This window comes from Metarhizium acridum (assembly GCF_019434415.1).
Source record: "Metarhizium acridum strain ARSEF 324 chromosome Unknown scaffold_234, whole genome shotgun sequence".
Lineage (NCBI taxonomy): Eukaryota > Fungi > Ascomycota > Sordariomycetes > Hypocreales > Clavicipitaceae > Metarhizium > Metarhizium acridum.
In genome coordinates this window covers 700,907-723,478 of record NW_027094021.1, presented here as the reverse complement: position 1 = coordinate 723,478, position 22,572 = coordinate 700,907, and the positions used below count along the sequence as shown (strand labels likewise).

Sequence of the window (22,572 nt, the reverse complement as noted above, 5' to 3'; positions counted from 1 at the left end):
CACGACGACGTTGCCGCTATGCCATGACGGGAAGTTGGGGGGTGTTTGGTTCGATGTTGGCCCTTGTACGTTGGTTGGCAACGTTGGTTGCCCATGATGGTTTCTCGCAGTTTGACCTGGCGCGGTCGGATTGGCCTAGCATTGTTCGGCGCTAGCTAGCCCTAGTGATTGGGAACAAGACGAGCTCTATCCCGGCCACCTGGCTGGGTCTTCTGGGTTGTTTAAAGTGGTCGGGTGAACGCCGCCGAACATGACGCACCCCTGCACGCCCACGCCCAATCACATTGACGGCCCGTCAAGCGCCTCGGATGGCCAACGCTCGAGGTGTGGGCTTTGACGGCGATGCAGGGTTACTTACGGGATCTCGTATTTTTTTATGCGTTTTCTGGCTAGCAACCAAGGCTGGCAATAGCCGTGTCTGCCCTGTTGCTGTTGGTACGAGCAAAGTTAATGGTTCTGACAAGTCTGCTTGGCCCCGGAACCCAGCCCGGATCGCTGATAAAAAGGACTGGACGCCTTTGCTCTCAGGAATCTTGTTTCTTTCTTCTTTCCATGTTTCACTGTCGTTTGTTGTAAAAAGTCTTTCGTTACAAAGACACTCGCTATTCGTCACTGCTTACATCCCCCGTTAGGAACTCTTCGTTATAATAACAACCTGGCACCCAAACAGCCATCAAGATGAAGGCGGGTTTCGTTGTTGGCGCTCTCGCCGCCTCCGCTGCTGCTCACACTTATCCAAACTGCGAGCATGACAACTGCTACCGTGCTCTGATCAAGGACGGTCTCCAGGACAAGGCCAAGGCCTTCTGCTTCGACTGGCTTGCTGGTACTACTACTGCTGCCTCTGCCATTCCCACCGACTTCAGCAACTGCAACGTGCAGGCCGCCAGCTCTGCTTGCTCTTGCGTCACTTACACAGCTACTCACACAACTGGCCCTACTACCACTACTCCTCCTCCCGTCACCACTACGACCAGCGAGAAGCCTCCTACGACCACTCCCGCGACTAGCGAGCAGCCTCCTACCACTACTCCCACGACCAGCAAGACTGAGCAGCCTTCAACAGCGACTCCTACCACTCAGGGTCCTCCTACGGCTACTGCCACGACCGAGAAGCCTCATACCACCAGCCAGAGCACCACCAAGTGGACTACTTCCACCATCTGCACCACCAAGACTCACACTATCACCTCATGCCCTCCCGAGGTGACCGAGTGTCCCGGCGGTGGGCACACCACAGTCGTAACTGAGACCATCCCCATCTCTACGACGGTCTGCCCTGTCACCGAGACTGAGGCTCCTCCTACAACCACTGCTACCACCAAGTGGACTACTTCCACCATCTACACCACCCAGACTAATACTATCACCTCATGTCCTCCCGAGGTGACCAAGTGTCCCGGCGGTGGTCACACTACAGTCGTAACTGAGACCATTCCCATCTCTACCACGGTCTGTCCTGTCACTGAGACTGAGGCTCCTCCTACAACCACTGCTACCACCAAGTGGACTACTTCCACCATCTACACCACCCAGACTAATACTATCACCTCATGCCCTCCTGAGGTGACCGAGTGTCCCGGCGGTGGGCACACTACAGTCGTAACTGAGACCATTCCCATCTCTACCACGGTCTGCCCTGTCACTGAGACTCACGCTCCTCCTCCTGCTGGCAACCAGACGTCTACTCTCTACACCACCCAGACCTATACCATCACCTCTTGCCCTCCTTCTGTGCCCAGCTGCCCCGTTGGCAAGGTCACAACCACTGTCTACCCTACTGGCACAACCACCATCAAGGGCTGGTACCTCTATCCCCGCTGTTCCTACTCATCCTACTGGAGTCCCCCCTGTTCCCACTCAGGCTACTCAGCCCACTGGCGCTCGTCCTTCCAAGACCACTCCGTCCTCCCCTCCCGTTGTCACTGCCGCCGCGGGTCACCTTGTTGGAAGCCTCGAGCTCGTTGTCGCCGCTGCAGGTGTTGCCGCTCTCTTCCTGTAAGGGGGAGTCGCAATATAGCCTCGCAAGGGCTTCGTTTTTAGATAGCTCATGATTCTTCTCAACCACTAAGCTTCTTTAAAAGAGTAACGATTTTGAATGTAAATATTAAGGTGGAAACTAAAGGATTCTAGCGGTAGTTGAAACAATGCCAAGCTGCTTCTGGGCGCCATGGATGAAAACGGTACAATGACACTTAACACTTCCCGGTAGGATTAATACAAACAGTATAATCTGAAAATGGACCACGTAAAGCATACATGTGATAAGGGAAAATAAGGCAAAGCAAAGACGACCTCTCGGTGAGAGGGAAGACCAAGTCTAATATGCTGTTGGGGAGGGGAAAGAGGGAAAAAAAGGAAGAAGGAGTGGGGGGGCTGAAGTATAATAGACAATGGAGACTCATAGAGTAGGAAAATTGAGTACTACGACTGAAGAGAGAGACTCGTGATTTTATATCTTACCAAGTCCAGGTGACTGTCTACTCCCTTTTTACTCAGCCAATGACCCCTCCACCCCTCCCATCATAATGTGTTTCTTTGTGAAAGATTGGAATAATAACTCAACTCATTTTCGACAGGCTTTGGTGTTCAAGGCCTTGATGATCAAAGAGCTCTATTTATACAAGAAGTCGGTGAGAGCCTTATGCCATAGGCCTCGTGAGCGTAGCCCCTGTGGGACCATGTGGCACGACCCGCGTTACAAACCAATACACGCGTATAATATTGTACTGTGCAAACATATTTTATCAGTGAAGTATGCTGGTTTACCCGTTACCTGCACATTTGGCAAGAAACTTACGGAGTACTGATAGGCTACTACGCAACCGTGTTGTGCTAGCTTGTCCTTGTTCGCTTCTCATTTTGCCCCTGGAGGCTGTTCTAAGATGGCTATTGCCTGCGGATCAAGCGGCTCGTCGGCTCTTTGGTCCAGGCTATGTGCTCACGTGGCTTCGCCGGCATGGACGGATACAACAATATACTATCATGTCACATGTGGCGACGAGATTTGACGGAAACATGGGAATTATGCTTTCGTTATATTGGACTGTTGGCTCCTACAAAAATATAGTTCAAGTTTGCTTGACGTTTGTCGAAACGCGGAGGTAGGGTGGGCCACGCTAGATAAAGACGGCAATGTGTGATGGTCAGTCCGGTTTGTACGTTTAGTGAGAACCACATTTCGGTACCATGTTGCTCAGAACACTGATCGGACCAGAAGATTGTTCTTTGGTCCGTGTAATTGTGTCAATAGGGTGTGAAAACTGAGCTGCATGTCGTACGGGTGGTAACCAACCCTCATGTTTCACGCGCGGACGTTGAGGGCTAGTTGGACCCGGAAGAATCAGATAGGGCGAGAAATGGGGTGGTTGTGTTTGCCGGATTGAGCGAATTTTGGTTGCTGCGGATGGGATACGCAATTTCCTATGCACCTCTAGTTTGCAACCGGAAATCTTGTACAGCTCCCGTGATGAGCAGAAGTGGTTCGCTGTATTGCCAAAGTTAGGAATCAGGGAGAATCCAGAGGATGCTCGTGCTGTTCATGTGGACGGTCACGGTAATGGGTTTTCGAGTGAACAATACGGCGCCTGGGAGGTGGGCCAAAGGCCGCCGAAGGTGCGTTGGGACCAGCAGGAAGGGCTGCAAAGCGTCATGCCAGATCCAAATCTGCCTGTGCAAGACGTCAGTGTGGTAGGTGTCTTAAATTAAAACCCCGAATGAACTAATTGGAGGGGGATTAGAGATGCTGGACAATGCCCGGGGACTGACAACCAAACCAGACGGCCATCGCTGGACTGGCAATGACGTGACACGCTGCAAGTCAAGGGGCTGTGTTGGTTCCGAGAGCGTTGGGCTGTTTTGACGGACTGCAATACTAGCACCTAAGTCGCGTGAACAAGGAGAAGCATGTGCCCCATGCGGGACATCGGGTATGGAGTCAGATTTCATTCCTTGTCTGTGAGATCAAATTGATCGTAACCGCGCTCGCGATTCGGTCTGCGTGTCAAACGGGTGGAAATCAGTCCTGCAGGGCAAAGCAGCCTATTCTGTCGCACGTTAGCCTAGCCCGGTATTAGAAATTGTAGGTGTCAATTGATATTACCCGACTTGAGTTCTATAGTCATGATAACGAGCATTGCAGATTCGTGAAACAGCACAGCCACGCTAGGAAGCCGAGCTCCCGACTATGTGGGCTTGCGGTCCTTGTCTGGGGTCATACAGCGCATGGCTAAATGTACTTTGTACGTGAAGAAAGCTTTGTATGTTTGTGCCGATTTATTGTCTTGCCTTCATGCCGTGGCCGGCTCACTGATTCTTTGGTTGAAGTGACTCCAGTCCAGAGTCGACAAGTCGACCGAAATACTGGGGCAGTGCCACCTCCCCATGTGTGGATTTGGCGTTGTGGACGGCAACTGCAAACCAGGCCGCATCCTTTCCCGACGAGGCGCAGCACAAGGCAGGCACCGCAAGGCATCGCGCAACAGGCTGACTGGGGGGGTCACACTCCGTTGCTCTTTCCCCTTTTGACGCCTATGCCTAACATTGGCCAACCCAGAGGCCATATCCAATAAAATGCCACTGTCCTCCGTCCTGTCATTGGCTTCTTTCTTTCGTTTGGGGGCTGCCCCGCTCCTCCCGGCCGCCAGCTAGCCATCAGCCGCCATTGACTGTGCCTCACTGCACCACCCGACCTGACCTTCAACCCTCAACCGTCTTCACCACCTTGCATCATCTCATCGTTTCTGCCATTGTCAAACTGGTGCGGCCCGCGTCCGTGATGACGGCTAGCTATCCACGAACCCCGCCGTGGTGGAGGCCGCTGGTGGATAGACCAGACTTTAACTTGGATTTTCCGTCTGGAGAGAGCTAATCATGCCGCGAGCTTCTCCAGATGCTTCGCGCATTCTAGAGCCAGGTAGGTGTATCTCAGGGCTGACAATCTGCGGCCCAGAATGAGGCTTCAGATGGTTTTTTATAAAAGGACAGCCACAGCGCAATGCCTTCTCTTTGTCCAACCGCCTCGACTATCTCTTCTGCTTGGCATGGGACCTTGGACGAGGGTTTATACCTCGTTCGAAACCGGTCCATAACCGACTTCCCAACTACCCAGTCTCAACTGGCCTCATCCTGAACACACCATCATGACCAACTTGAGGCCGTCACCGCCCAAGCTGGCGATACCAGCCTCACATGGCTCGCCGTCTGCAGTGAGTGCTACAACACAGACAGGACGTCCCTCTATGTGGAGCAAATCTGCCCAGAGGAAGATGACGCGCCTTTATGTCTATACCACTCTACCATTGACCAAAATTGTCGCTTTGGTTCATTCTCATACGCCTGAGACGGCGCCTGGGTGAGCTCATACTCATTTCAAATATCTTCTTATCCGAGATGTCGTACTGATGTACAGCATAGTCATGAGTCGGCCCACAAGAAACTCAACATCCTCCTTGACAAAGAGCCACGATGGTTACACCCAAAGACTGATGAAGATATGGACCGCCGCGTGACTGAACTGGCCAACTCTCCCACCAGACTCAAGTCCGCTGAGTATGCTGCCTTTGGTCATTCGCGATCCACCTCCAACAATTCGGCCATGTCCCCCAGCCCTCAGAGACTCAAGACGGAAGACAGTGTGAGCCCAGCGCCCTTTGACGTCTCGCCTCTGCATCGACCGGCCGTGACCCTTACCTCGAATCAGCCAGCACCTGGAGCCTTAAACCTTTGGGTATCCCATGGTGCTCAGCCCTCCACGGCAATGTCACCAGCCGAGCCCCCCCAACAAACTGAAGATGCAGCTGATCAACCGCATTTCGCAAAGTTCCTCCGTCAGACGACATGCCTCTCCAACGCGACCAGCAACACTACTGATTCATTCCACCGCCTTCTCTCCGGTTTCTCAGAACCCTACGTGCAGACTGTGAAGAGGCTCGTGAAACGGTTTACGGCTCCAATGGGTAGTCGGCCGGGCTTGTCACCTTACTCAGAAGGCAGTTCTGCCATTGAGACCTGGGCCGATGAGGAGGATTGCCCTCCGGAGTTCGATGGCCGGCCCTTTCCTATACCAAGCGATTTCCTAAATCTAGATGAGTACCACAGCGCAAGGCTGTGCTACTCTACTCGTGACGTTCATGACAGACGCCGCTGTCTTTGTTTCATGCCTCTGGATACTTGTGTGCTTCCTTGGGTGACTCGTCAAGGGCTCACACCTTTAGGGCAGCGACTACTGTCCAACGGACCCAGAGAGCAGGATTTTGGCCCCAGCGATTCTTTTGGTAACACCGTCTTGCACTTTCTGGCCGCCAGGGGTTCCTACGAGTTGGTTGAGCGTTCCTTGAGAAGTGAATTTTGCAAGTCCCTGGTTGGAGCGAAGAACTCTGCTGGTCAAACGTTCCTTCACGTTCTCAATGCTCCGATTCTTAGAAATCCGGACCATGTCGAACATCTGTTGGAGATCGTCACAGCAAGAGGCCATGACATTCATATGAGGGATCATTACGGTCGTAGCTTCTTCCATTTACTTCAAACTGGGGGCCACCTAAAAGAGCTTATCCAGCGTGTCTCATGGCGTTGCGACAGTAACTTCCACATGGCAAGAGACGCGTTCGGCTTCTCTCCTGCCAGAAACGACTCAACTATGATGGACCTTGACGAACCAAATGTCGTCGAACTTCTAGACTCCTTTGGTCCCGTAGCCTTTACCGACGCAGGGCTTGCAAAAGAAAGCAAACTCCTGGAAAATGTCCGCAAGGCAATGCTGAATCCTTATCTGCAGGACGAAGAGGGCCGCAATGGTTTGCATTGCCTTGCCATGGCTACTTTGAGTGAGGCTTCTATCGTCAATAAGTATCATCTACAATCTTCCCAAAGGGACAAGATGACCAAAAAGGGAGCCAAGCCTGAAAAGGAACTCGATTCTAGTTCATCCAAGCTCGAGCTTCGCCTAGGGCTTCTCTCGGGGTTGTTGGACTCTGGCGTAGACCCTAACCAGCACGACAACAACGGCAACACGCCACTGATGACGTTTGTTGCTGAGCTCCCCGAGGATGACGACTACAAGATTCCGCCTAAAATCTTGCAGCTGTTAATCGCGAAGGGGGCGAACATCCATGCCAGAAACAGACGTGGGGAAACAGCTTTACACATTGCCGTGAGATGCGGAAGGAAGCTGGCGATGAGGGCGTTGTTTGAGAAGGGAGCCAATGTCCATGCCAGAGACTCGGCAGGGAGAAGCCTGCTGGATGTTGCGGATGTTAAAATGCTGCATTGTGACAGCAACGAGCACATGCGCGAGTATGCCCACTATGAGGCCTGCAGGGCTTGGTTGAGTGGAAAAGGTTTGGCGTTGCAGGGGCCAGGTGTCATTGATGAATGGGGTGGGGGGTTTCGCGCATAGAAAGTCTCGTGTTATGACTGGGGCGAGTTTTTGACGATTCGGAGCAGAATCTGGTGATTTCTCTGAACTTTTTATGAACCTTGGGAGTTTGGAGTTTGGCCACAGACGGCGTGACCAGGATAGGATACCCAGTGATTGACTATGTAGAGGGGCACAAGGAGTTGGATGAAGAGCTTAAATACAGGTTTGCCTGGCAATTGGTCCGTATCTTGCAAGAATTGTGACATGATGGGACGAAAGTTGACGAAAATACTCTTTTTTTTTTAACTCGACGGTTTACCATCAATTTGGGCTTTGCATTCTTATGCTCTTGCACAGAAAAATCAGGGTCATTTGGGAAACAGGGGGCCCGTCGAGTGAGCGCCTTGGTTGATTCCCTGGACGAGGATGTTTAGAAGACAAGGCGGATGCCGTAGACCACGGCGTGCTGTGACGGAGTATACCGCGGTTCTAGATCTTGGCAATGGCCGTCAATCCAGTCCCTCGACAATTGATTCTCCATGTCGTGTTCTTGAGACACTGATGGCTGTTCATGGACAGCAATTTGTCGTCGACCAAGATGACGGGCTTCATCTACGGTAATGGGGGTATACCATCCCCTCGAGCTGTATGGGCCGGCGTCTGATGAAGAATGGGACGCGCTGATCCAAAAACCATTGCGTCAAGCGCATCGTGAAGTCCTATTGCACCAGAATATGCAACGCGATCCATCAGACGGGGTGACAAAATTCGTACTGCCCTTGCTCCATTTAGTCCCAGGCCAGGTTTACATGCAAGGCTGAGAATACCTGGCGACTTGGGAAGGGCCGTGCCGAGAGTTGTTTGCTACGGGCGTAATCTCGTCCACAGCGCGGCCTCATAACCGGCTCCGGCGGTGTGCCAAGCCGGAATGGGGCCGTCTTTTTAATAACGGAGAAATACCGGAAAGGCGCATTCACATGTGGCCTGCCGCTTGAGCCGTGGCCCTACATTTCGGCCGAACGGTTGCGAAGAGAAACAAATGTAGTCACTCTTGTCAGCGTGGCAATAAACCTCTCCATTTGCCTTCTTTGCAAAGGAGCATTCCGACCTATTAGAGCGGCTTGAGAAATGATGAAGATCTGATGTCGTCGCATGAAGATTTGGAGGGGCCTTACGACGTGGGAATGTAGGCGTATTGACTTTTTGGCCATGTTGGAGACGGTGCGGATGGCTGCACCACGCAGAAAAGCCCTCGTTTCAGCTACCCCAGATTAAACTAGACTCTTTTCAATAGTATTATTACAAATAACTTGATACTTCTTCCAATTCAATATTTAGTATTTCCCTGGTTCTTAGTAGTATCCCTCAAACGCATCGACCCGATCCGCTCCCACCCGTGCAACAGCTGGAGCGACGGGTGAATCCCCGCCGGTAACATCAAACGCCAAGCCGATAGTGTCACGGTTCGTCAAGCAGGCAGCCACAACCCGCGCAACGTCCTCCCGACTCACCGAGTTCCCTAGGTGAGCCTTGCCGACGCTGACTAAGCCCACGCCAGCACCGTCGGTGAGCCTGCCGGGCCGAACAATGGTGTAGTCGAGCTTGCGCCCAATGTTCCCAACTCTCAGCTCTCGATCTGCGGCAAGTTTTGCCCTCATCCATGGCTCTATGGCACCCCAAAGGCGTGCACTGGCTTTCACGTCACCCTCGTTGTACCAATCCGGGACCGGCCTCTTGTCACAGTCTCGCACGTCCATCGAAGACACGACAATAAATCGCTTCACGCCTGCTTCCGCGCACGCGTCCATACACTTGATGGCTCCGTCTCGGTCGACAGATGACGCGCGGTCGCGTTCTGCAAACGGCGCGCTGGCAAGGAACACGACGGAATCGGGCTTGATCTTGCCCAGGGTGTGGGCAATGTCGGATACTGAGGCTGCTTCAATCGACTGAACGACTGGGGTGGCGCCGAGGGCTTCGATGTCGGGTATCTGAGAAGTTGTCCGGATCATGCTGTGAACATGGTGGATTGGCTGCATCTCGGCCACGAGGATGCGCGTTAGGTGGCGGGCAACCTTGCCATTTCCGCCAATGATGACCGTAGTTGGCATGGTTGCGGCAGAGGCGTGTCCGAGATGGATTTTTATATGAGCGAAATGCCAAAGGGCTGGGAGAATCTTGGACCCCAACGCTATTTAGGCACCACGCCCCTGTTCAACTAGCTGCCGTCAGCGACCAAGTGGACAGGCCACATGCACGTAGGTTCAAATGTCTGGTTGATTCATTGCTACCCGGCAGCCCACTTGGTTTGCCAACAGGTAGTTGGTGTTGCAGAGGAACTTCATATCAAGCCACCTCCATGTCCTTTTTTGTTGCGACGTTGACTCCATTCTCGAGAAAGCTGTCCGATACGTCAGAGATAATCCAAATGCCAAGCAGAGGGCCCCTCCCAGGATTCCACCGGCTGCAATTGGATCCAAATCCTCGCTAGATGCAGCAATAAAGTGGAATGATCCAAGGGCGTGGTCCTCTGCCTCGCCCGAGGACGAGCCGAGGCGACCAGCCTCGACGGACGAGGCGTGTCGGGATATCCAAGAAAAATCCATCACTGATGTTTTGTCGCAGCGAGGCATCTGGAACTTTCCAAATGAGCAGCATCCTTCAGCGTCCTCAGTGGAGCACTGATCCAGGCCAAGAATTTAGCTCGCTGTAATTCGGTCTGATCCATGGTGCTAGTCATACCCATCGGAAACGTCGATACCGCTAGGGCTTCTTATAGGGGTCTGAATAGCTTCCACAGCCTTCTTCCGGTATATAGCTCCGTAGTAAGCTTCATAGCCGTTGAACCCGGGCCACTTCCACGGCCGAGATTAATCCTTGTGTCCTGAGATAGGACCCATGTGCTCCCCAGGCCAGACAAAATCCAAAATCTCCTGGCCAACATCCACACTCTGGGCTAGGTCTTCACTATCCGCGTCCACCTTGGCGAGTTTGGTCCAAAACCAGACGTTGCCGCTAGTCATCTTCTCGTCGGCATCGTTTTGGCAGTAACCGTGTCCGTTGAGGCAACAATGTGGGCAAGGGATCGTAGTCACGCGGGCCTTGATTGGGCCGTCAGTGATGCGCTTCTCGAGCTGAGCAAGAGTATCGCCACAGTCCCCCGCGCCCTAGAACTAGTAGATGCAGGCATTTAATATGCTGTTGGCCAGCAGTTGGCAGCAGGAGAGAGGCATGGATACTATGATGATACTTAGTTGGGCGAGCAGCATCGTTGCCTCTAATCGTCAAGGTAGCAATCTTGGGCTTTTCCAAGTTCTTGATTACGGCCCGTTTGGATCTCATCCTTGAAGTTCCCCTGCTTCAGTTGCTCTTTCACGAGCTCCGTTGTGGTATCGCCCGTATTGAGGAAGAAGATGGGTGTCCCCATTGACAAACCCCCAATTGTCATGATCCATAGACAGCTGCATTGGATAGGACTTCTTCCCACGGAAGGCGCCGCCAGCAAAGTCATGGCCCTTGCCGTTGCTCCAGTGCCAGCGGCGTACGAACCACCGACGGCAATCCACACGCTGACCCTCTGCGTCGGCTTCTTACAGGGGACAAAGAAGGAGCTTACAACTCTTTGTAGACGGCGTCAGCGGCCGCTTCGAGATCGGCAAGCTCATCCGCCATGGCTACCGGGACAGAGAGCATCGGCGCCGCGATATAGTGAAAAGGGAGTTTCATGGCAAGTAGAGGTGAATGATAGTGAGTACTGACAACCGCAGACGACAAAGAGAAGCGGAAAGGGAGAATGAAGAAGAGAAGCAATAGGAACAGGAGTACTTGTAGCTGTTGCTGATTGAAGATGGAGAATAAAAACACAGGCCCTAGTGCTACTTATAGCCGTCTTGACGGTGATGGTAACGCGCTCTGTTATTGTAAACCAACCAACATGTACTACACATGCGAACCACGTGATGGTATCGCTTTGAGATCCAAGACGCGCATTTTGTTGTACATGAACCAACGAGTCAGCTCTTCTGGCAAGGATTTAGGCGCCCTCAAGGGAGGGGAACCCGGGGAGGATGCAGTCATGTTCCAAATCACAATAATGGAAAAGGAGCATCTAGAAAATGTCGTGGCATTCTGCCAGAACATATCGGCTATTGGCATCACAGGGGCATGCAAAATGTAGTTGGTCATGGTGCGGCTTTCTATGTAGCTAGCTTACCTGCCACCGTGATAATGTTGGTTGAATGTTTATAAGGCTGCTATGGCACGGCTCGGGTTTCGGTACCTCAATGTCAGCCTTGGCCTACTTGAACCAGGCCCGTGCCGCCCTTTGTTTATTATTAGGCAACAGGAGGAACTGAACCTTGCCATGGGACCACCTGTCACTCCTGCGCCCCTTCTGCTGAGCCAGGAGTTATATCATTAAATGTGTCCTAACATGAATGCAGACAGCGGGTCCTTGCTAGAGTCTCTTTAATTCTCACTTTTTCTTGAAGCCATCTCTGTCTCAACATTCACTCTTAACCCGACCTCTTTGCGCATCTCAAGATTCGCCTCTATACTGAGATCCTCCATCTTGACCCACTTTGCCACGGTCCTGGTTGCTGCAAGCCCTACTCTATTTGTAAACAGGTTCCCTATCAACTAGCACCACTACCATGTCATTGGACAATGAGAACCGCGTACCCGGCCACAACACGGCCGTTTACGCCATCGCCCCCAGCATACGTTGCGAGGCCGCTCCAGACGTCATAGAGACGTATGATCCCCCCAGCAACAACAAAAGTTGCGTCAAGGTCCAGATGAATGCTAACCTATAACCCTAGCGACCGCGCCACCTTTGTCTATGTCGTCGGCCACCTGCCCGAGTCCGAAGAAGATCGTGCTAGGTCTCCCTGACGGTTCTTTGACCAACGCAACCGTGATTCTAGGTTCCTCTGCCGAGCTTGTAGACAGCGCTGTTCTCATCGACATGAGAATACATGGCATCTTCTGGAAGACGGGCATATGACACTTTGACGTTGAAATCCGCGCTGGAGACGAAAAAAATACCTGTCCATCTGTCGCAGAGGTCTCCATCTTCCCCAACGGCAGCAATTAGCACTAGTCGGCTCGCCTCCTAGCCTGCGGCAATACATACCGGGGTGCCGCCTACCCGGCGAGGGAAACAGCTCCTCCCAGATTACTATAATATTTTTTAATTCGCCTTGATATTGTACAAAATACCTCATGAGCTTAGAACCAATCGCCCTGCCGAGTTGTGGTCGCTCATTTGAGACAACTACTTGATACGATTCCACGCCGATGTGGGAAATCAAGAGTCTCTCGTCTGGTCTAAGCCGTCTCTAACCATCGTGCTGTGCGACATGTCGCGAAGCCTATCGCTTATGCTTCAAGAGCAGGGTCAATTCTATCAACAAATGCGTATTTTCCAGTAGATAAACTGCTCCCAAGGCATCAGACCACAACTATGGATGCAATCAAGTTTCACAACGAGCCCACAGTTCCGAGTTGCAAATGACCTGGATTCTCGGCGTCGAGGAATTAAAAAGTTGACGGACCCACAACTCCGTCTCCAACACGGGGAGGTGGGGGCTTTGCGGCCGATTGGTGGATCGCTCATGATATCTTATCTTATCTTATCACTTCTCGACGCAGGCAAAATTTCAGAAACTTTGAAATCCCACGTATTGTTGCAACCTCGACGTGCGCAGATACTTCTCGGTAGCTGTGACGCAAACACCCCCACAATGGTGAAGCGAAAAGTTGCAGCACTGGAGAAGCTCGATGCAGACTTGTACGTTGCCCACTCAAATCACTCGATACGTCATACGCATGCTAATTGTTACTTGTTTTTTGTTCCAGCGCGAGTTTGCAGTACAAGATTCGTCGGGATCCCAAGTACGTCGTCCTCTTTCGCCCTGTTTATGAATTGCCTCCCCCAAAAGAAAAAAAAATACCATGAGCTAACTTACGTTTTTTTCTGGTTCAAGATCTTACAAAGATGACTTTCTCAGGCAGTGGGAGCAATACGAGTCCCAGCGCGAGATCTTCCTAACGAACCCGACCGGCGGGACGGCCGACTCGATCGAAACCTTTCACAACATGATTGACTTGATTGCCCACGTCGCCGACTGCTACCCCGAAGAGACGAAGACGTATCCAGATGACTTAAAGTTGATCTTGAACGAACACCATGTTGTGCTGCATCCCGACCTGAGGGACAAGGTCGTGGGGAGTCTTGTGCTTTTACGACGCAAGGACGTCATCGACTCCGCGAAACTCCTGACGACCTTGTTCCCCATCCTTGTGTCGTCGCCGAGCAAGACGCTGCGCGAACTTCTGTTTCAGAAAATCCTGAGCGACATGAGGAATTCAAATTCCAAGTCGATCAATCACCCGCTGAATCGGACCGTTCAGACTGTTCTGTACAACTTGGTTACTGCAGATCGATCCTCGCCGAGGGCCATTTGGGCCATCAAGCTGACGCGCGAACTGTGGAAGCGACAAATCTGGACGGACGCCAAGCCCGTGGACGTCATGAAGGAGGCGTGCTTGTCGGACAACGAGAAGGTGGTGATTGGCGCCACGCGCTTCTTCCTTGGCGGAGACAAGGAAAGAGAGGAGTTGGAAGACGACAGCAGCGACGACGAAGTTGACTTGTCCAAGATCAGGCACCAAATCGGCATCAACAAGAAGACCAAGAAGCAGAAGAAGACGTATGACAAGGCGGTGAACAAGGTCCGGCGAGACCAGCAGAAGAAGGCCAAGCCTCACCCGTTGAACTTTTCGGCTCTTCACTTGCTACATGACCCCCAGGGGTTTGTGGAGCAGCTCTTCTCAAAACATCTTCAAAACACAAAGTCCAAATTATCACTCGACTCGAAGCTTCTGGTGCTGCAACTGGTTACGCGACTGGTTGGCCTACACAAGCTCACAGTCGTCGCGTTATACTCCTGGTTCATCAAGTACCTCACCCCTCGACAACACTCCGTCACCTCTATCCTAGCATCACTGGCGCAAGGAACCCACAGCTTGGTCCCCCCCGATGTTCTCGAACCGCTCATCCAAAAGATTGCCAACGAATTCGTCTCGGAAGCAGCAGCAGCAGAAGTCGCCGCCGCCGGCTTGAACTCGATTCGCGAGATTTGCGCCCGGCAGCCGCTGGCCATGACAGACACTCTTCTGCAGGACCTGGTTCAATACCGCAAGAGCAAAGACAAGGGCGTCATGATGGCCGCCAAGGGTCTGCTGTCCCTCTACAGAGAAGTCGGCGCGGAGCTGCTCCAAAGGAAGGACCGGGGCAAGAATGCCACAATCGGCCTCAAGAACGGGCTGCAGCACCAGCAAAAGTTTGGCGAAGAAGCGGTTGGCAGCATAGAGGGGCTCGACCTCCTGGCCAAGTGGAAGGACGAGGAGAAGAAGAGGAGGCGGCTGGAAAAGGGCCTCCCAGAAACCGCCGGCAGCGACGAGGAAAAGGACAATGAGGAAGACGGCTTCGACTCGGACGAGTGGGAAGTCGGCTCCGACGACGGCAGCGACTCGGGCGGCGAATGGATCAACGTCGAGCACTCGGACGACGAGGCGCCGGCCGCCAAGAAGCAAAAGAAGGCAGACGGCGGCGCCTCGGACACGGACCACGAACCGTCCTCCACCGCCGCCCAGCTCGAGCGCATGCAGCTCCTCGCCACCACCACCATCCTCACGCCCGCCGACCTCGCCAAGCTTCAGGAACTCCGCGCCGCGGCCGCCATCGAGTCGGCCGCGTCCGGCCACCGCAGGCGCAACAACCCCGACTCCAGCAGACACACCGACGACGGCCTCACCGCAGAGAACATCGAAGCGCCCGCCAAGCTGCGCAAGCTGACAAAGGAAGAAAAGGTGGCGCTCGCAAAGGAGGGCAAGCCCGACCGCGAGGAGCACAAGTCCACGCAGGCCATCAAGAAGAGCAAGAAGGAGGCCGCGGGCAAGAGCACGAGCAACAGGGAAAAGGCGAGGAAGAAGAACTTCCTCATGACGCTGGGCAAAGCAAAGAGCAAGCAGAAGAGGAGCCTGGTAGAGACGAGGAAAGTGCTGAGGGGCCATGTCGAAAGGAGTACCAGGGGCGGGAGGAGGAGGAACTTTGCCTAGGTTGGCAGCCACTCTTTGCAGACAGTCACGTAGCGACGGACGAATGTGCCATTTTCAGCCTATTAGCTTGCTGCAATGTCTATTGATGTGAATCTATTTGCGCACACAGCCTGCGTACGAAAATCTATCCCTGGCGTACATGGTCCTCCCCCCCGCCCTGCGAATACCAAATTTCCCTGCAAAGCATCATTTGCCTCTTGCCGTAGCTTGCTGTGCTATGGACGCAGACTTGGCAGTGGTTCGTGCCCAGTCTCATCCGTCTCACGCTGTGCCGCCGTTGCGAGAACCGCCCTTGCTCATACTCACTAGAATGAGGGCGGCTTCGACATCCTGGCGTTCAAAGTCTCTTCGAGCCAGATACACGGCAGCGTTGGTGACAATAATCCGAGAGGCAGCCTTGTTGTGCAAGACTGCTGCCGAGTGCGCGAACCATGCGCACTGAACAATTGCAGCACCCAGTCCGGTGGTTGTATTGTGGTTCGCGCCAGCTAGAGGGGCGCTTTGTTCGTTTTGCGTTTTGCCAGTGTAGGGGTCGATTTCCGGACCGGCGGAGACCATGTCGTGGATTCTCATTGTGTGAAAACGGCCGTGAATTTTGTAATGGGCTTGGCTTGGATGAGTTGATCGCTGGACAATGGGGTCCGAGTTGTGATGGGAGTGAGAGGGGTTCATCGTAAAACGCTTGCCGACAGTGGTGGGTGGTGATGTGGTATCATGAGTTTTACGGCCTCTTTTCCACGGGATCGATGTGCTTATATACGAGAGGGACATCGTTTCCGAGAGCTTCACAGGCTCCTTTGTCCATCAGATCACCACTGTCTGTTCGCTTCAAGTTCGTCCCTCTGTACGGTGAACGCAAGACCATGAGAACATCAAACAACCGAAAAATGGCACAGCATCTAAACACAACATTGCATAATCATTTGATGAACGTCCGTCTATCCTATGGCTCCTTTGGTGCCGAAGCCAGTGCAGCGTCCGTCTCCACAGTAGTTTCGTTCGTAGCATGCCCGACGTGTTCATGATCTTCCCTTGGTTTCTCATCGTTTGATGTTGATTTGCTATTCTCCTCGTCTTCTGCCTGATGTACGATGCCAATCTCAGCCTCGCCAAGAGAGTCCACGACATTTCTGTATGCGGGGACAAAGTTGACACAAGCGGCGTATGTCCAAGCCATTACCATGAATATCAGCGGCACAAACATGGCGTAGCCGTCACCAAACGTATCTCCTGCAGCACCTGTTGCGGGCGGGACAACGGCACCTCCAACGACACCGCCGACAATATAGCCACTGCCGCGCTTGGTGTGTCGACCCAGGCCTCGCATGCCGAGCGCGACAATGGTAGGGAAGCAAATGGACTCGAAGAACAAGACAACGTAGAGCATCGATATGCCCGTATTCCCGCGCTGGGTTATTGACGGGCAGAGAAAGATGACGCAGCACGATATGAAGGCAAGGAAAACCCATCGCGGACGGACGTATTTCATAATGCCGACACCGGTGAATCGCCCGATGGCGAAGGCTGCCTGCGCGCCAGCAAAGAACTTGGACCCGAGGGAGTCCGACGTGCCTGGACGGGTGGCTGTAGCATAATTGATGAAGAAGCTAGCAACGGCCACTTGAGCACCGGTGTAACAGAACTGGGCAAGTGCGGCATGGAATAGTTTATACTGCTTAATGAATGATTTATCCGTGGCACCGGCATGTGTTTCCTTTGCTTGGAACTCCATGTCTGTGCTTTGTTAACCGCGCCGTCTTTGTTAACAAAAACAAAGGGAGGGGGAGGCATACCGGCGTCAGTGATTTCCGGAATATCAGATATAAAGAATAATGTGGCGAGCAAAAGGACAAAGATGGCAATGGCAAGATAGACCCACTGGACATTGTCAAGCGCACGCTCATCACTGAAGTTGAAGAAGACGTATGAACCTAGAACCGGCGCAATGACAGTGCCCACGCCGTTAAAGGCCTGAGAAATATTGATTCGAATCTCGGAGTACCTTGGAGGACCGCAGACTGAGCACTGCGTTAGCCAATACCCAATGGCAGTGAAAGCGGTAGGGCCTTGGCCTAGAATATCCCACCTGTGATGTATGGGTTTGCTGCCGTCTCGAGCGACCCAAGGCCATTGCCAATAATGAAGATGCAAGCACAGAACCCCCCAAAGCTACGGTTCTTGAGTGCCGGAATGGCCAATAGAGCACCAAGCGCATACAGACACAAGCCCCATATGAATACGGCCCGGTAGCTGTAATGTCGAAGAATCCATGCCGCATGGCCAATGGAAGCCAGAGGATACGCGCTGCACAACATGTCAGCTTGTGTACGAATGAGAGTCCCGCTAGCCGTATTCATACCCAAAGTAAGCGGCCTGCAGACCTGCCGAACGTGATCGATTTATACCAAGTACAACCTGGAAATGCTTGTTGAGGGTATCTAGGAGACCATAACTAAATCCCCAGAGAAAGAAGAGGATGGTAACCAGGCAAATGGGATAGATGGACTGGCGCAGTGTCAATTCGGCAGCTCGCGTACGGCGAGTATCGTCGGCCTTGAGCGAGCGCCGCTTGACGAACTCGTTGAAGGACATGGGCGGCGAAACTGTCGATTGACTGATCCCCTTTGGCAGGCTTGGTAGGGCAACGACTTCACGATGGTAACAGGAGTCAACAGCGTGTGTGCGCCGGAAGAATTTGACGACGAAAGAGGAGGTCGCGAGAACAGCTGGGGAGGTCGATCATTTAACTTGATTCCCGCCCCTCCCTCACACCTCTTGGAGAAACCAGCCCTCGACGAGTCAAGGTGCTGCGACGTTGCGAGTCGTCTTTCGCAGGTGTCGTACAGTATCAGGTGGGCACGACCGGGTGAAGGGGTGAGCGAGTGTGACGGTGGTCGATCCAGCGATACCCACCCACCTTGACAAACCAAAGGCCTGGTTGCGAGCCTTATAAGTGTCTGCAGTGTTAGTACCTACTCCATGGTTACGCGGTGGGTAAAGTGAATTGTGTTTCATGCGTGGCTACAAAGTCCCGGCGGTAAGACCGGCGCAATGTACAAGGTCCACCACGTTGCGAGGAGTCGAGTCGAGGATGGAGCCGGCAGTTGAGGGAATTTCAGCCTATTGCGTTCAATCTTCGTCCCCCGTAAAGAACAACGGCCTGCCCTGCAATTGCCGTGATCTTAATCAGACTCGTAGGCGCCGGCTAGATGGGAGAAGAGCATTCGACATGCTGCGGCAAGTCGAAGGTGACATGGCGGCGCATTGACGGCCAAAGGCTGCTTTGGAGCCAGCACTGCCTTCTCCTCCCTCCCTCCACTCGGTCGGCGTGATGCGACAACAGCCACCCAGCGGAGCGGGTTAGGTTGTCCTTCCCTGCCTGTACAACCATAATAAACTAGCCGATGCGCAGATTTCGGGATTGGGCCTGCGGCATGTCGCCTGCAGCTGACTGGGCCGTTCCCCAGAATCGATAAGGTGCGGGGAGGTGGCATTTTGCCGTCTTCATGACGATCATTTCGTCTTCGACGCAAAGATGGCCCGAAATGCGAACCCCCCCTGCAACTTGGGGACCCGACGGCAAACAGGCTGACGGGCTGAACCCAGCTTGCCATGTATTACGGAGCATGCAAGTTTCCATTCCGCATGTCTCAAAAGGCGATCTTTGACAGATTGCGGGGAAGGCGGAAGCCATTTTTTTGTTTTTGAGTTTGTGGCTACCCTGCCATGCGGAGACGGAGGTGGTCCGCAACGCCTCTGAATGTCATGGTTGTAACGCACACACTAGAAGTTTTGGAAGGTTCTGCTGAAAAAAGGCCGAAAGCTTAACAACAGGCAAAGAATAAAAATATGCGTCCGAGGCGCAGACATGAAGCAATTCACGGAAACACCAGAATCTTTGCACAGACTCGGCGGGCGCCAGTGCCAGTGCCAGCCAATTACCAGCCAGTTGCCAGCCAGTTGCCAGGCACCTGCACCTGCACACACCTGCACGCGCACACTGGTTCTGGTTCCGGGCCGTCATGTCATCGTGGTTGGTTCTACAGAATTGGGCAGGGCGCGAATGGTCCCGACTAGTGCGCGACCTTGTTGCCCATGACCGTCATCATCACCACCACCAACACGTCAGCGGCAACCATCATCGCTTCGCCGAAGCTCTGGCTGCCCAACCCCTCTCAGCTGTACCTGCTCCGAAGCCCTGTTCCACAACCCTGTTCTGCCAGTTGACCTGTCCTACAATGACGGCCCGCGCTTGCCACGATTCTTAGGCTTCAACCCCTTTCGCCGACGGCTGATTGCAGCTCAATCCACCTCTCGATACCTCAGTAATGGACCGTTGGAACAGACATGCGGCATGCCAAGTCTAGGTACTGAAGTTTTCTTGGAATGATGAGACTATTGCCACGATGACCAGCAGGATGCTAGCAAGCGTACGTCCCAGGTCACACATGCTCGGATATGACATAATAACGCTTCATTACTGCGTGGAACCCCGAGTTCCAAGGCGCGTGTCCACAAAGTAAAATGTAAAAGACCGATGGCAGGCGTCACCACACACTGAGGGCGAAATCAGCAAATCCAGACCCCACTGTGGTGACCTAATCACTTTCGAGAGCCATACAGAAGTAGTGCCCGGATAATTAAATGACAAAATCTCTCACTCACTGTCTCGAACTTATTGCAAACCCTGCTTAGTACAGTGACATACTATGGGGTTTAATCATCACTCATCACTGTATTGAGCAGGGGCTGCACAAGACATAAGAGCAGTGCGTGAGGAGTTGTGCATGTCTGGCGACATTGAAAAATGCTATGCTTAAGAGGGCTGTGGATCATTGAATGGGATCAAATTCAGGCTTAAAACTCGGGATTGAGAGATGAGCTCGGTCATCTAAATATTTATATCGAATTCCTTGTACAACAACTGGAGGAGTAAAAATCTGTATCACGACGGGTAATGGGTTGCATCGGTGAGCCACGGAGCAAGAAAATCCAACAATAGCGGCCCTTGACCGCATACTTCCAATATCCAGCCTATTCGTGTGTCCCTTTTATGTCTTGACAGGTGTGTTGGCGTGTACTAGACGACAGGTAAGCATACTGCCAAGGACCGTGAGCAAAGTTGTCCCAGATTCCACGAAATCTTCCCATCAAGGACATGCTGAAGAAACCCTTCGCTCGTGCCTATACAGGCGGAAACCTTGAACGGATACAAATTGTTAGCTTTCAAAGCCAACCGATGTGTGATTTCTTAACCCTGACCCCCCGCAGCTACCATTGCCAATAACTTGGAAATCGGGCAAGGCTAGGTTGAACAGACTTGAGAACTGTTCCGGTCCAAGGTGCCAAAGGGCAAAAATGCCCAAAGCCTGATGTGAATCTGCCAAGCTCTTTTATCCAGCTTCGGTTCGTTCGTCCACATAGTCGACGAGGAAGTTTCCAACACTTTTGGGGCCGTTCATGCGCATCAGCGTACATAGTCATTCATATGTTAGGTGGCAAACCCTATCGAACTCGGAAGCGCTATAATATTGCGAGTGCCCCCTTCCGGCCTGTTGCCAGTTGATGACGCTTTCCGCAATTTTGTTCGACATGAAGTTGAGGTTTGCATTTTACAAAATAACACGAGAAATCTTTAGCTCAGCGAGTGGAAGATGGAACAGAGACTACGGAGTAGGTACTCAGGAGACCGGTCGGACAAGGAGTAAAAAGTCTCAAACCAAATGTTGCCAAGAGCGGGAACTGCCCTTGTGACTTGGCGCCAAACTCAGCCCACGTTCAAGAAATCAGAGTTACAATACAGCCAGACGTCGCGGCACGTGGATGTGTCCAAGACTGTCACACGGATTACCTCTAACGAGCCCTTGTCACAAAGACTTCGTGACATATTCCCCACGCCATCCTTCGGTGCATCTCGTGGAGGTAAACATGCGCCATCAGATGCGTCCGCCATCCGGCTCAACTCGTATTAGATGGTTGCCAGACTTTTCGACCCATTGATAAAAAAATTGATTTTTCTTTTCTTTTCAAGCTCCTTTGATATAAGCTTGTGACAACGGATCACATGCAAGCGAAAGAGAGCCGGTTCGCCTGCAAGACCGTCTCCAGGTTACATGTCGAGGAGCAGCATCTAGGCATACTGAACTGGACTTTTCCAGAAACAATTCGCATTCGTCACTAAACCGCGTCTTGAGATTTCACCTGTCATGGGCCGCCCCAACTCGAATCGATGGTAAGAACTACATAATAGCTGAGTGCTCGCGTGCTTGGCATGTTCGCGCTAGCCCGTTTTGCGACCGACAGTTGATGCCGGCATCTGAGGCTATGCAAGGAGTATGTATGTATTCATCTCGGTTATGTCCTGGTGGGCTCAGCCGGGGTGTAACATGGGCCCAAATGTATCCATCAAGATGCGACGCATGTGATGCGTTTCTTGCTTCAGCGGAGAACCGGCTGTCGCTAAATACTGCGTTGACTTCTAGGACCTTTTCGAGCTCATGCGGTGCAACCAGTCCGGCTACCAAACCACGGAGCTAGTGAGAGCTGCCAACGATTCATGAATTCAGTCCCGAGTGTGTCTCGGTCTTTGTGCCAAGCATGATCATGGCCTTTTCACGTTGCGTGTGCCAAGTCAATTAGCCAAAGGTCGGCAAAGGCCAAGATGGTTGCCAAGGCGAGGCTTTCCAGAAACTATTTGTTGCTCGCAACATGAGTCGAGTTGAACGAGTTCAATGTTGTTTCGACAAGTGTAGTCTGCAATGCAAATGATTGGTCTAGACACGAGGCGCATTACCAGATCTGGCACGGCTTGGGGGCTGTCACTATCCGCTTTTCGGCTTGGCGCGCTAACTCTGATTAGACTCTGGATTAGAGTTGTAATTTACACCTCGTACTAATAACCGGGTTATGGCCGTGTTGAGTTGTCTTCTTGCGTGACTCTGAACAGTGGCGTTTGCGTGTCGCGTGTTGCTTCATCGGGGGGAGAAGGGCATCAAGCATGTACAGTCACTGGACAAAAGTCTCGATAATGACCCATTTTTACACCAAAACTTATACTTTTTAAGTATAAATAAATCAAGATTTTTATATGT

At 52.6% G+C, this 22,572-nt stretch overlaps 9 protein-coding genes across 10 annotated transcripts; 6 read left to right on the top strand and 3 right to left on the bottom strand.

Moving 5' to 3' along the window:
- Positions 1 to 308: 308 nt before the first annotated feature.
- J3458_011786 (uncharacterized protein) lies at positions 309 to 632 on the top strand (the record flags this gene model as incomplete). The annotated part of the gene is made up of 1 exon (XM_066119996.1): positions 309 to 632. The coding sequence occupies one exon, from the start codon at positions 309 to 311 to the stop codon at positions 630 to 632; it is 324 nt and encodes a 107-aa protein (XP_065975114.1).
- Positions 633 to 678: 46 nt separating this feature from the next.
- Positions 679 to 2,043, top strand: J3458_011785 (uncharacterized protein; the record flags this gene model as incomplete). Its single annotated transcript, XM_007810479.2, has 1 exon — positions 679 to 2,043. The coding sequence occupies one exon, from the start codon at positions 679 to 681 to the stop codon at positions 2,041 to 2,043; it is 1,365 nt and encodes a 454-aa protein (XP_007808670.2).
- A 2,430-nt stretch (positions 2,044 to 4,473) lies between these two features.
- On the top strand, positions 4,474 to 8,172 carry J3458_011784 (uncharacterized protein). 2 transcript variants are annotated; one of them, XM_007810481.2, is made up of 2 exons: positions 4,474 to 5,353; positions 5,416 to 8,172. In XM_007810481.2, the coding sequence occupies exons 1-2, from the start codon at positions 5,142 to 5,144 to the stop codon at positions 7,394 to 7,396; spliced, it is 2,193 nt and encodes a 730-aa protein (XP_007808672.2). In that variant the 5' UTR covers positions 4,474 to 5,141; the 3' UTR covers positions 7,397 to 8,172. The 2 variants fall into 2 exon arrangements, with proteins under 2 accessions (XP_007808672.2, XP_065975113.1); XM_066119995.1 differs by having other exon boundaries at positions 4,492 to 7,603.
- A 537-nt stretch (positions 8,173 to 8,709) lies between these two features.
- On the bottom strand, positions 8,710 to 9,468 carry J3458_011783 (uncharacterized protein; the record flags this gene model as incomplete). The annotated part of the gene is made up of 1 exon (XM_007810482.2): positions 8,710 to 9,468. One exon carries the CDS (start codon positions 9,466 to 9,468, stop codon positions 8,710 to 8,712), a length of 759 nt encoding a protein of 252 aa, XP_007808673.1.
- Positions 9,469 to 10,770: 1,302 nt separating this feature from the next.
- Positions 10,771 to 11,115, top strand: J3458_011782 (uncharacterized protein; the record flags this gene model as incomplete). The annotated part of the gene is made up of 1 exon (XM_066119994.1): positions 10,771 to 11,115. One exon carries the CDS (start codon positions 10,771 to 10,773, stop codon positions 11,113 to 11,115), a length of 345 nt encoding a protein of 114 aa, XP_065975112.1.
- Positions 11,116 to 12,009: 894 nt separating this feature from the next.
- J3458_011781 (uncharacterized protein) lies at positions 12,010 to 12,250 on the top strand (the record flags this gene model as incomplete). Its single annotated transcript, XM_066119993.1, has 2 exons — positions 12,010 to 12,110; positions 12,178 to 12,250. 2 exons carry the CDS (start codon positions 12,010 to 12,012, stop codon positions 12,248 to 12,250), a joined length of 174 nt encoding a protein of 57 aa, XP_065975111.1.
- An 816-nt stretch (positions 12,251 to 13,066) lies between these two features.
- On the top strand, positions 13,067 to 15,530 carry SDA1_1 (Severe Depolymerization of Actin). The gene is made up of 3 exons (XM_066119992.1): positions 13,067 to 13,148; positions 13,217 to 13,252; positions 13,345 to 15,530. The coding sequence occupies exons 1-3, from the start codon at positions 13,102 to 13,104 to the stop codon at positions 15,479 to 15,481; spliced, it is 2,220 nt and encodes a 739-aa protein (XP_065975110.1). The 5' UTR covers positions 13,067 to 13,101; the 3' UTR covers positions 15,482 to 15,530.
- Positions 15,531 to 15,742: 212 nt separating this feature from the next.
- J3458_011779 (uncharacterized protein) lies at positions 15,743 to 16,252 on the bottom strand (the record flags this gene model as incomplete). Its single annotated transcript, XM_066119991.1, has 1 exon — positions 15,743 to 16,252. One exon carries the CDS (start codon positions 16,250 to 16,252, stop codon positions 15,743 to 15,745), a length of 510 nt encoding a protein of 169 aa, XP_065975109.1.
- Positions 16,253 to 16,424: 172 nt separating this feature from the next.
- On the bottom strand, positions 16,425 to 18,073 carry J3458_011778 (uncharacterized protein; the record flags this gene model as incomplete). The annotated part of the gene is made up of 4 exons (XM_007810484.2): positions 16,425 to 17,215; positions 17,275 to 17,499; positions 17,568 to 17,785; positions 17,841 to 18,073. 4 exons carry the CDS (start codon positions 18,071 to 18,073, stop codon positions 16,425 to 16,427), a joined length of 1,467 nt encoding a protein of 488 aa, XP_007808675.1.
- Between the last annotated feature and the right edge of the window lie 4,499 nt (positions 18,074 to 22,572).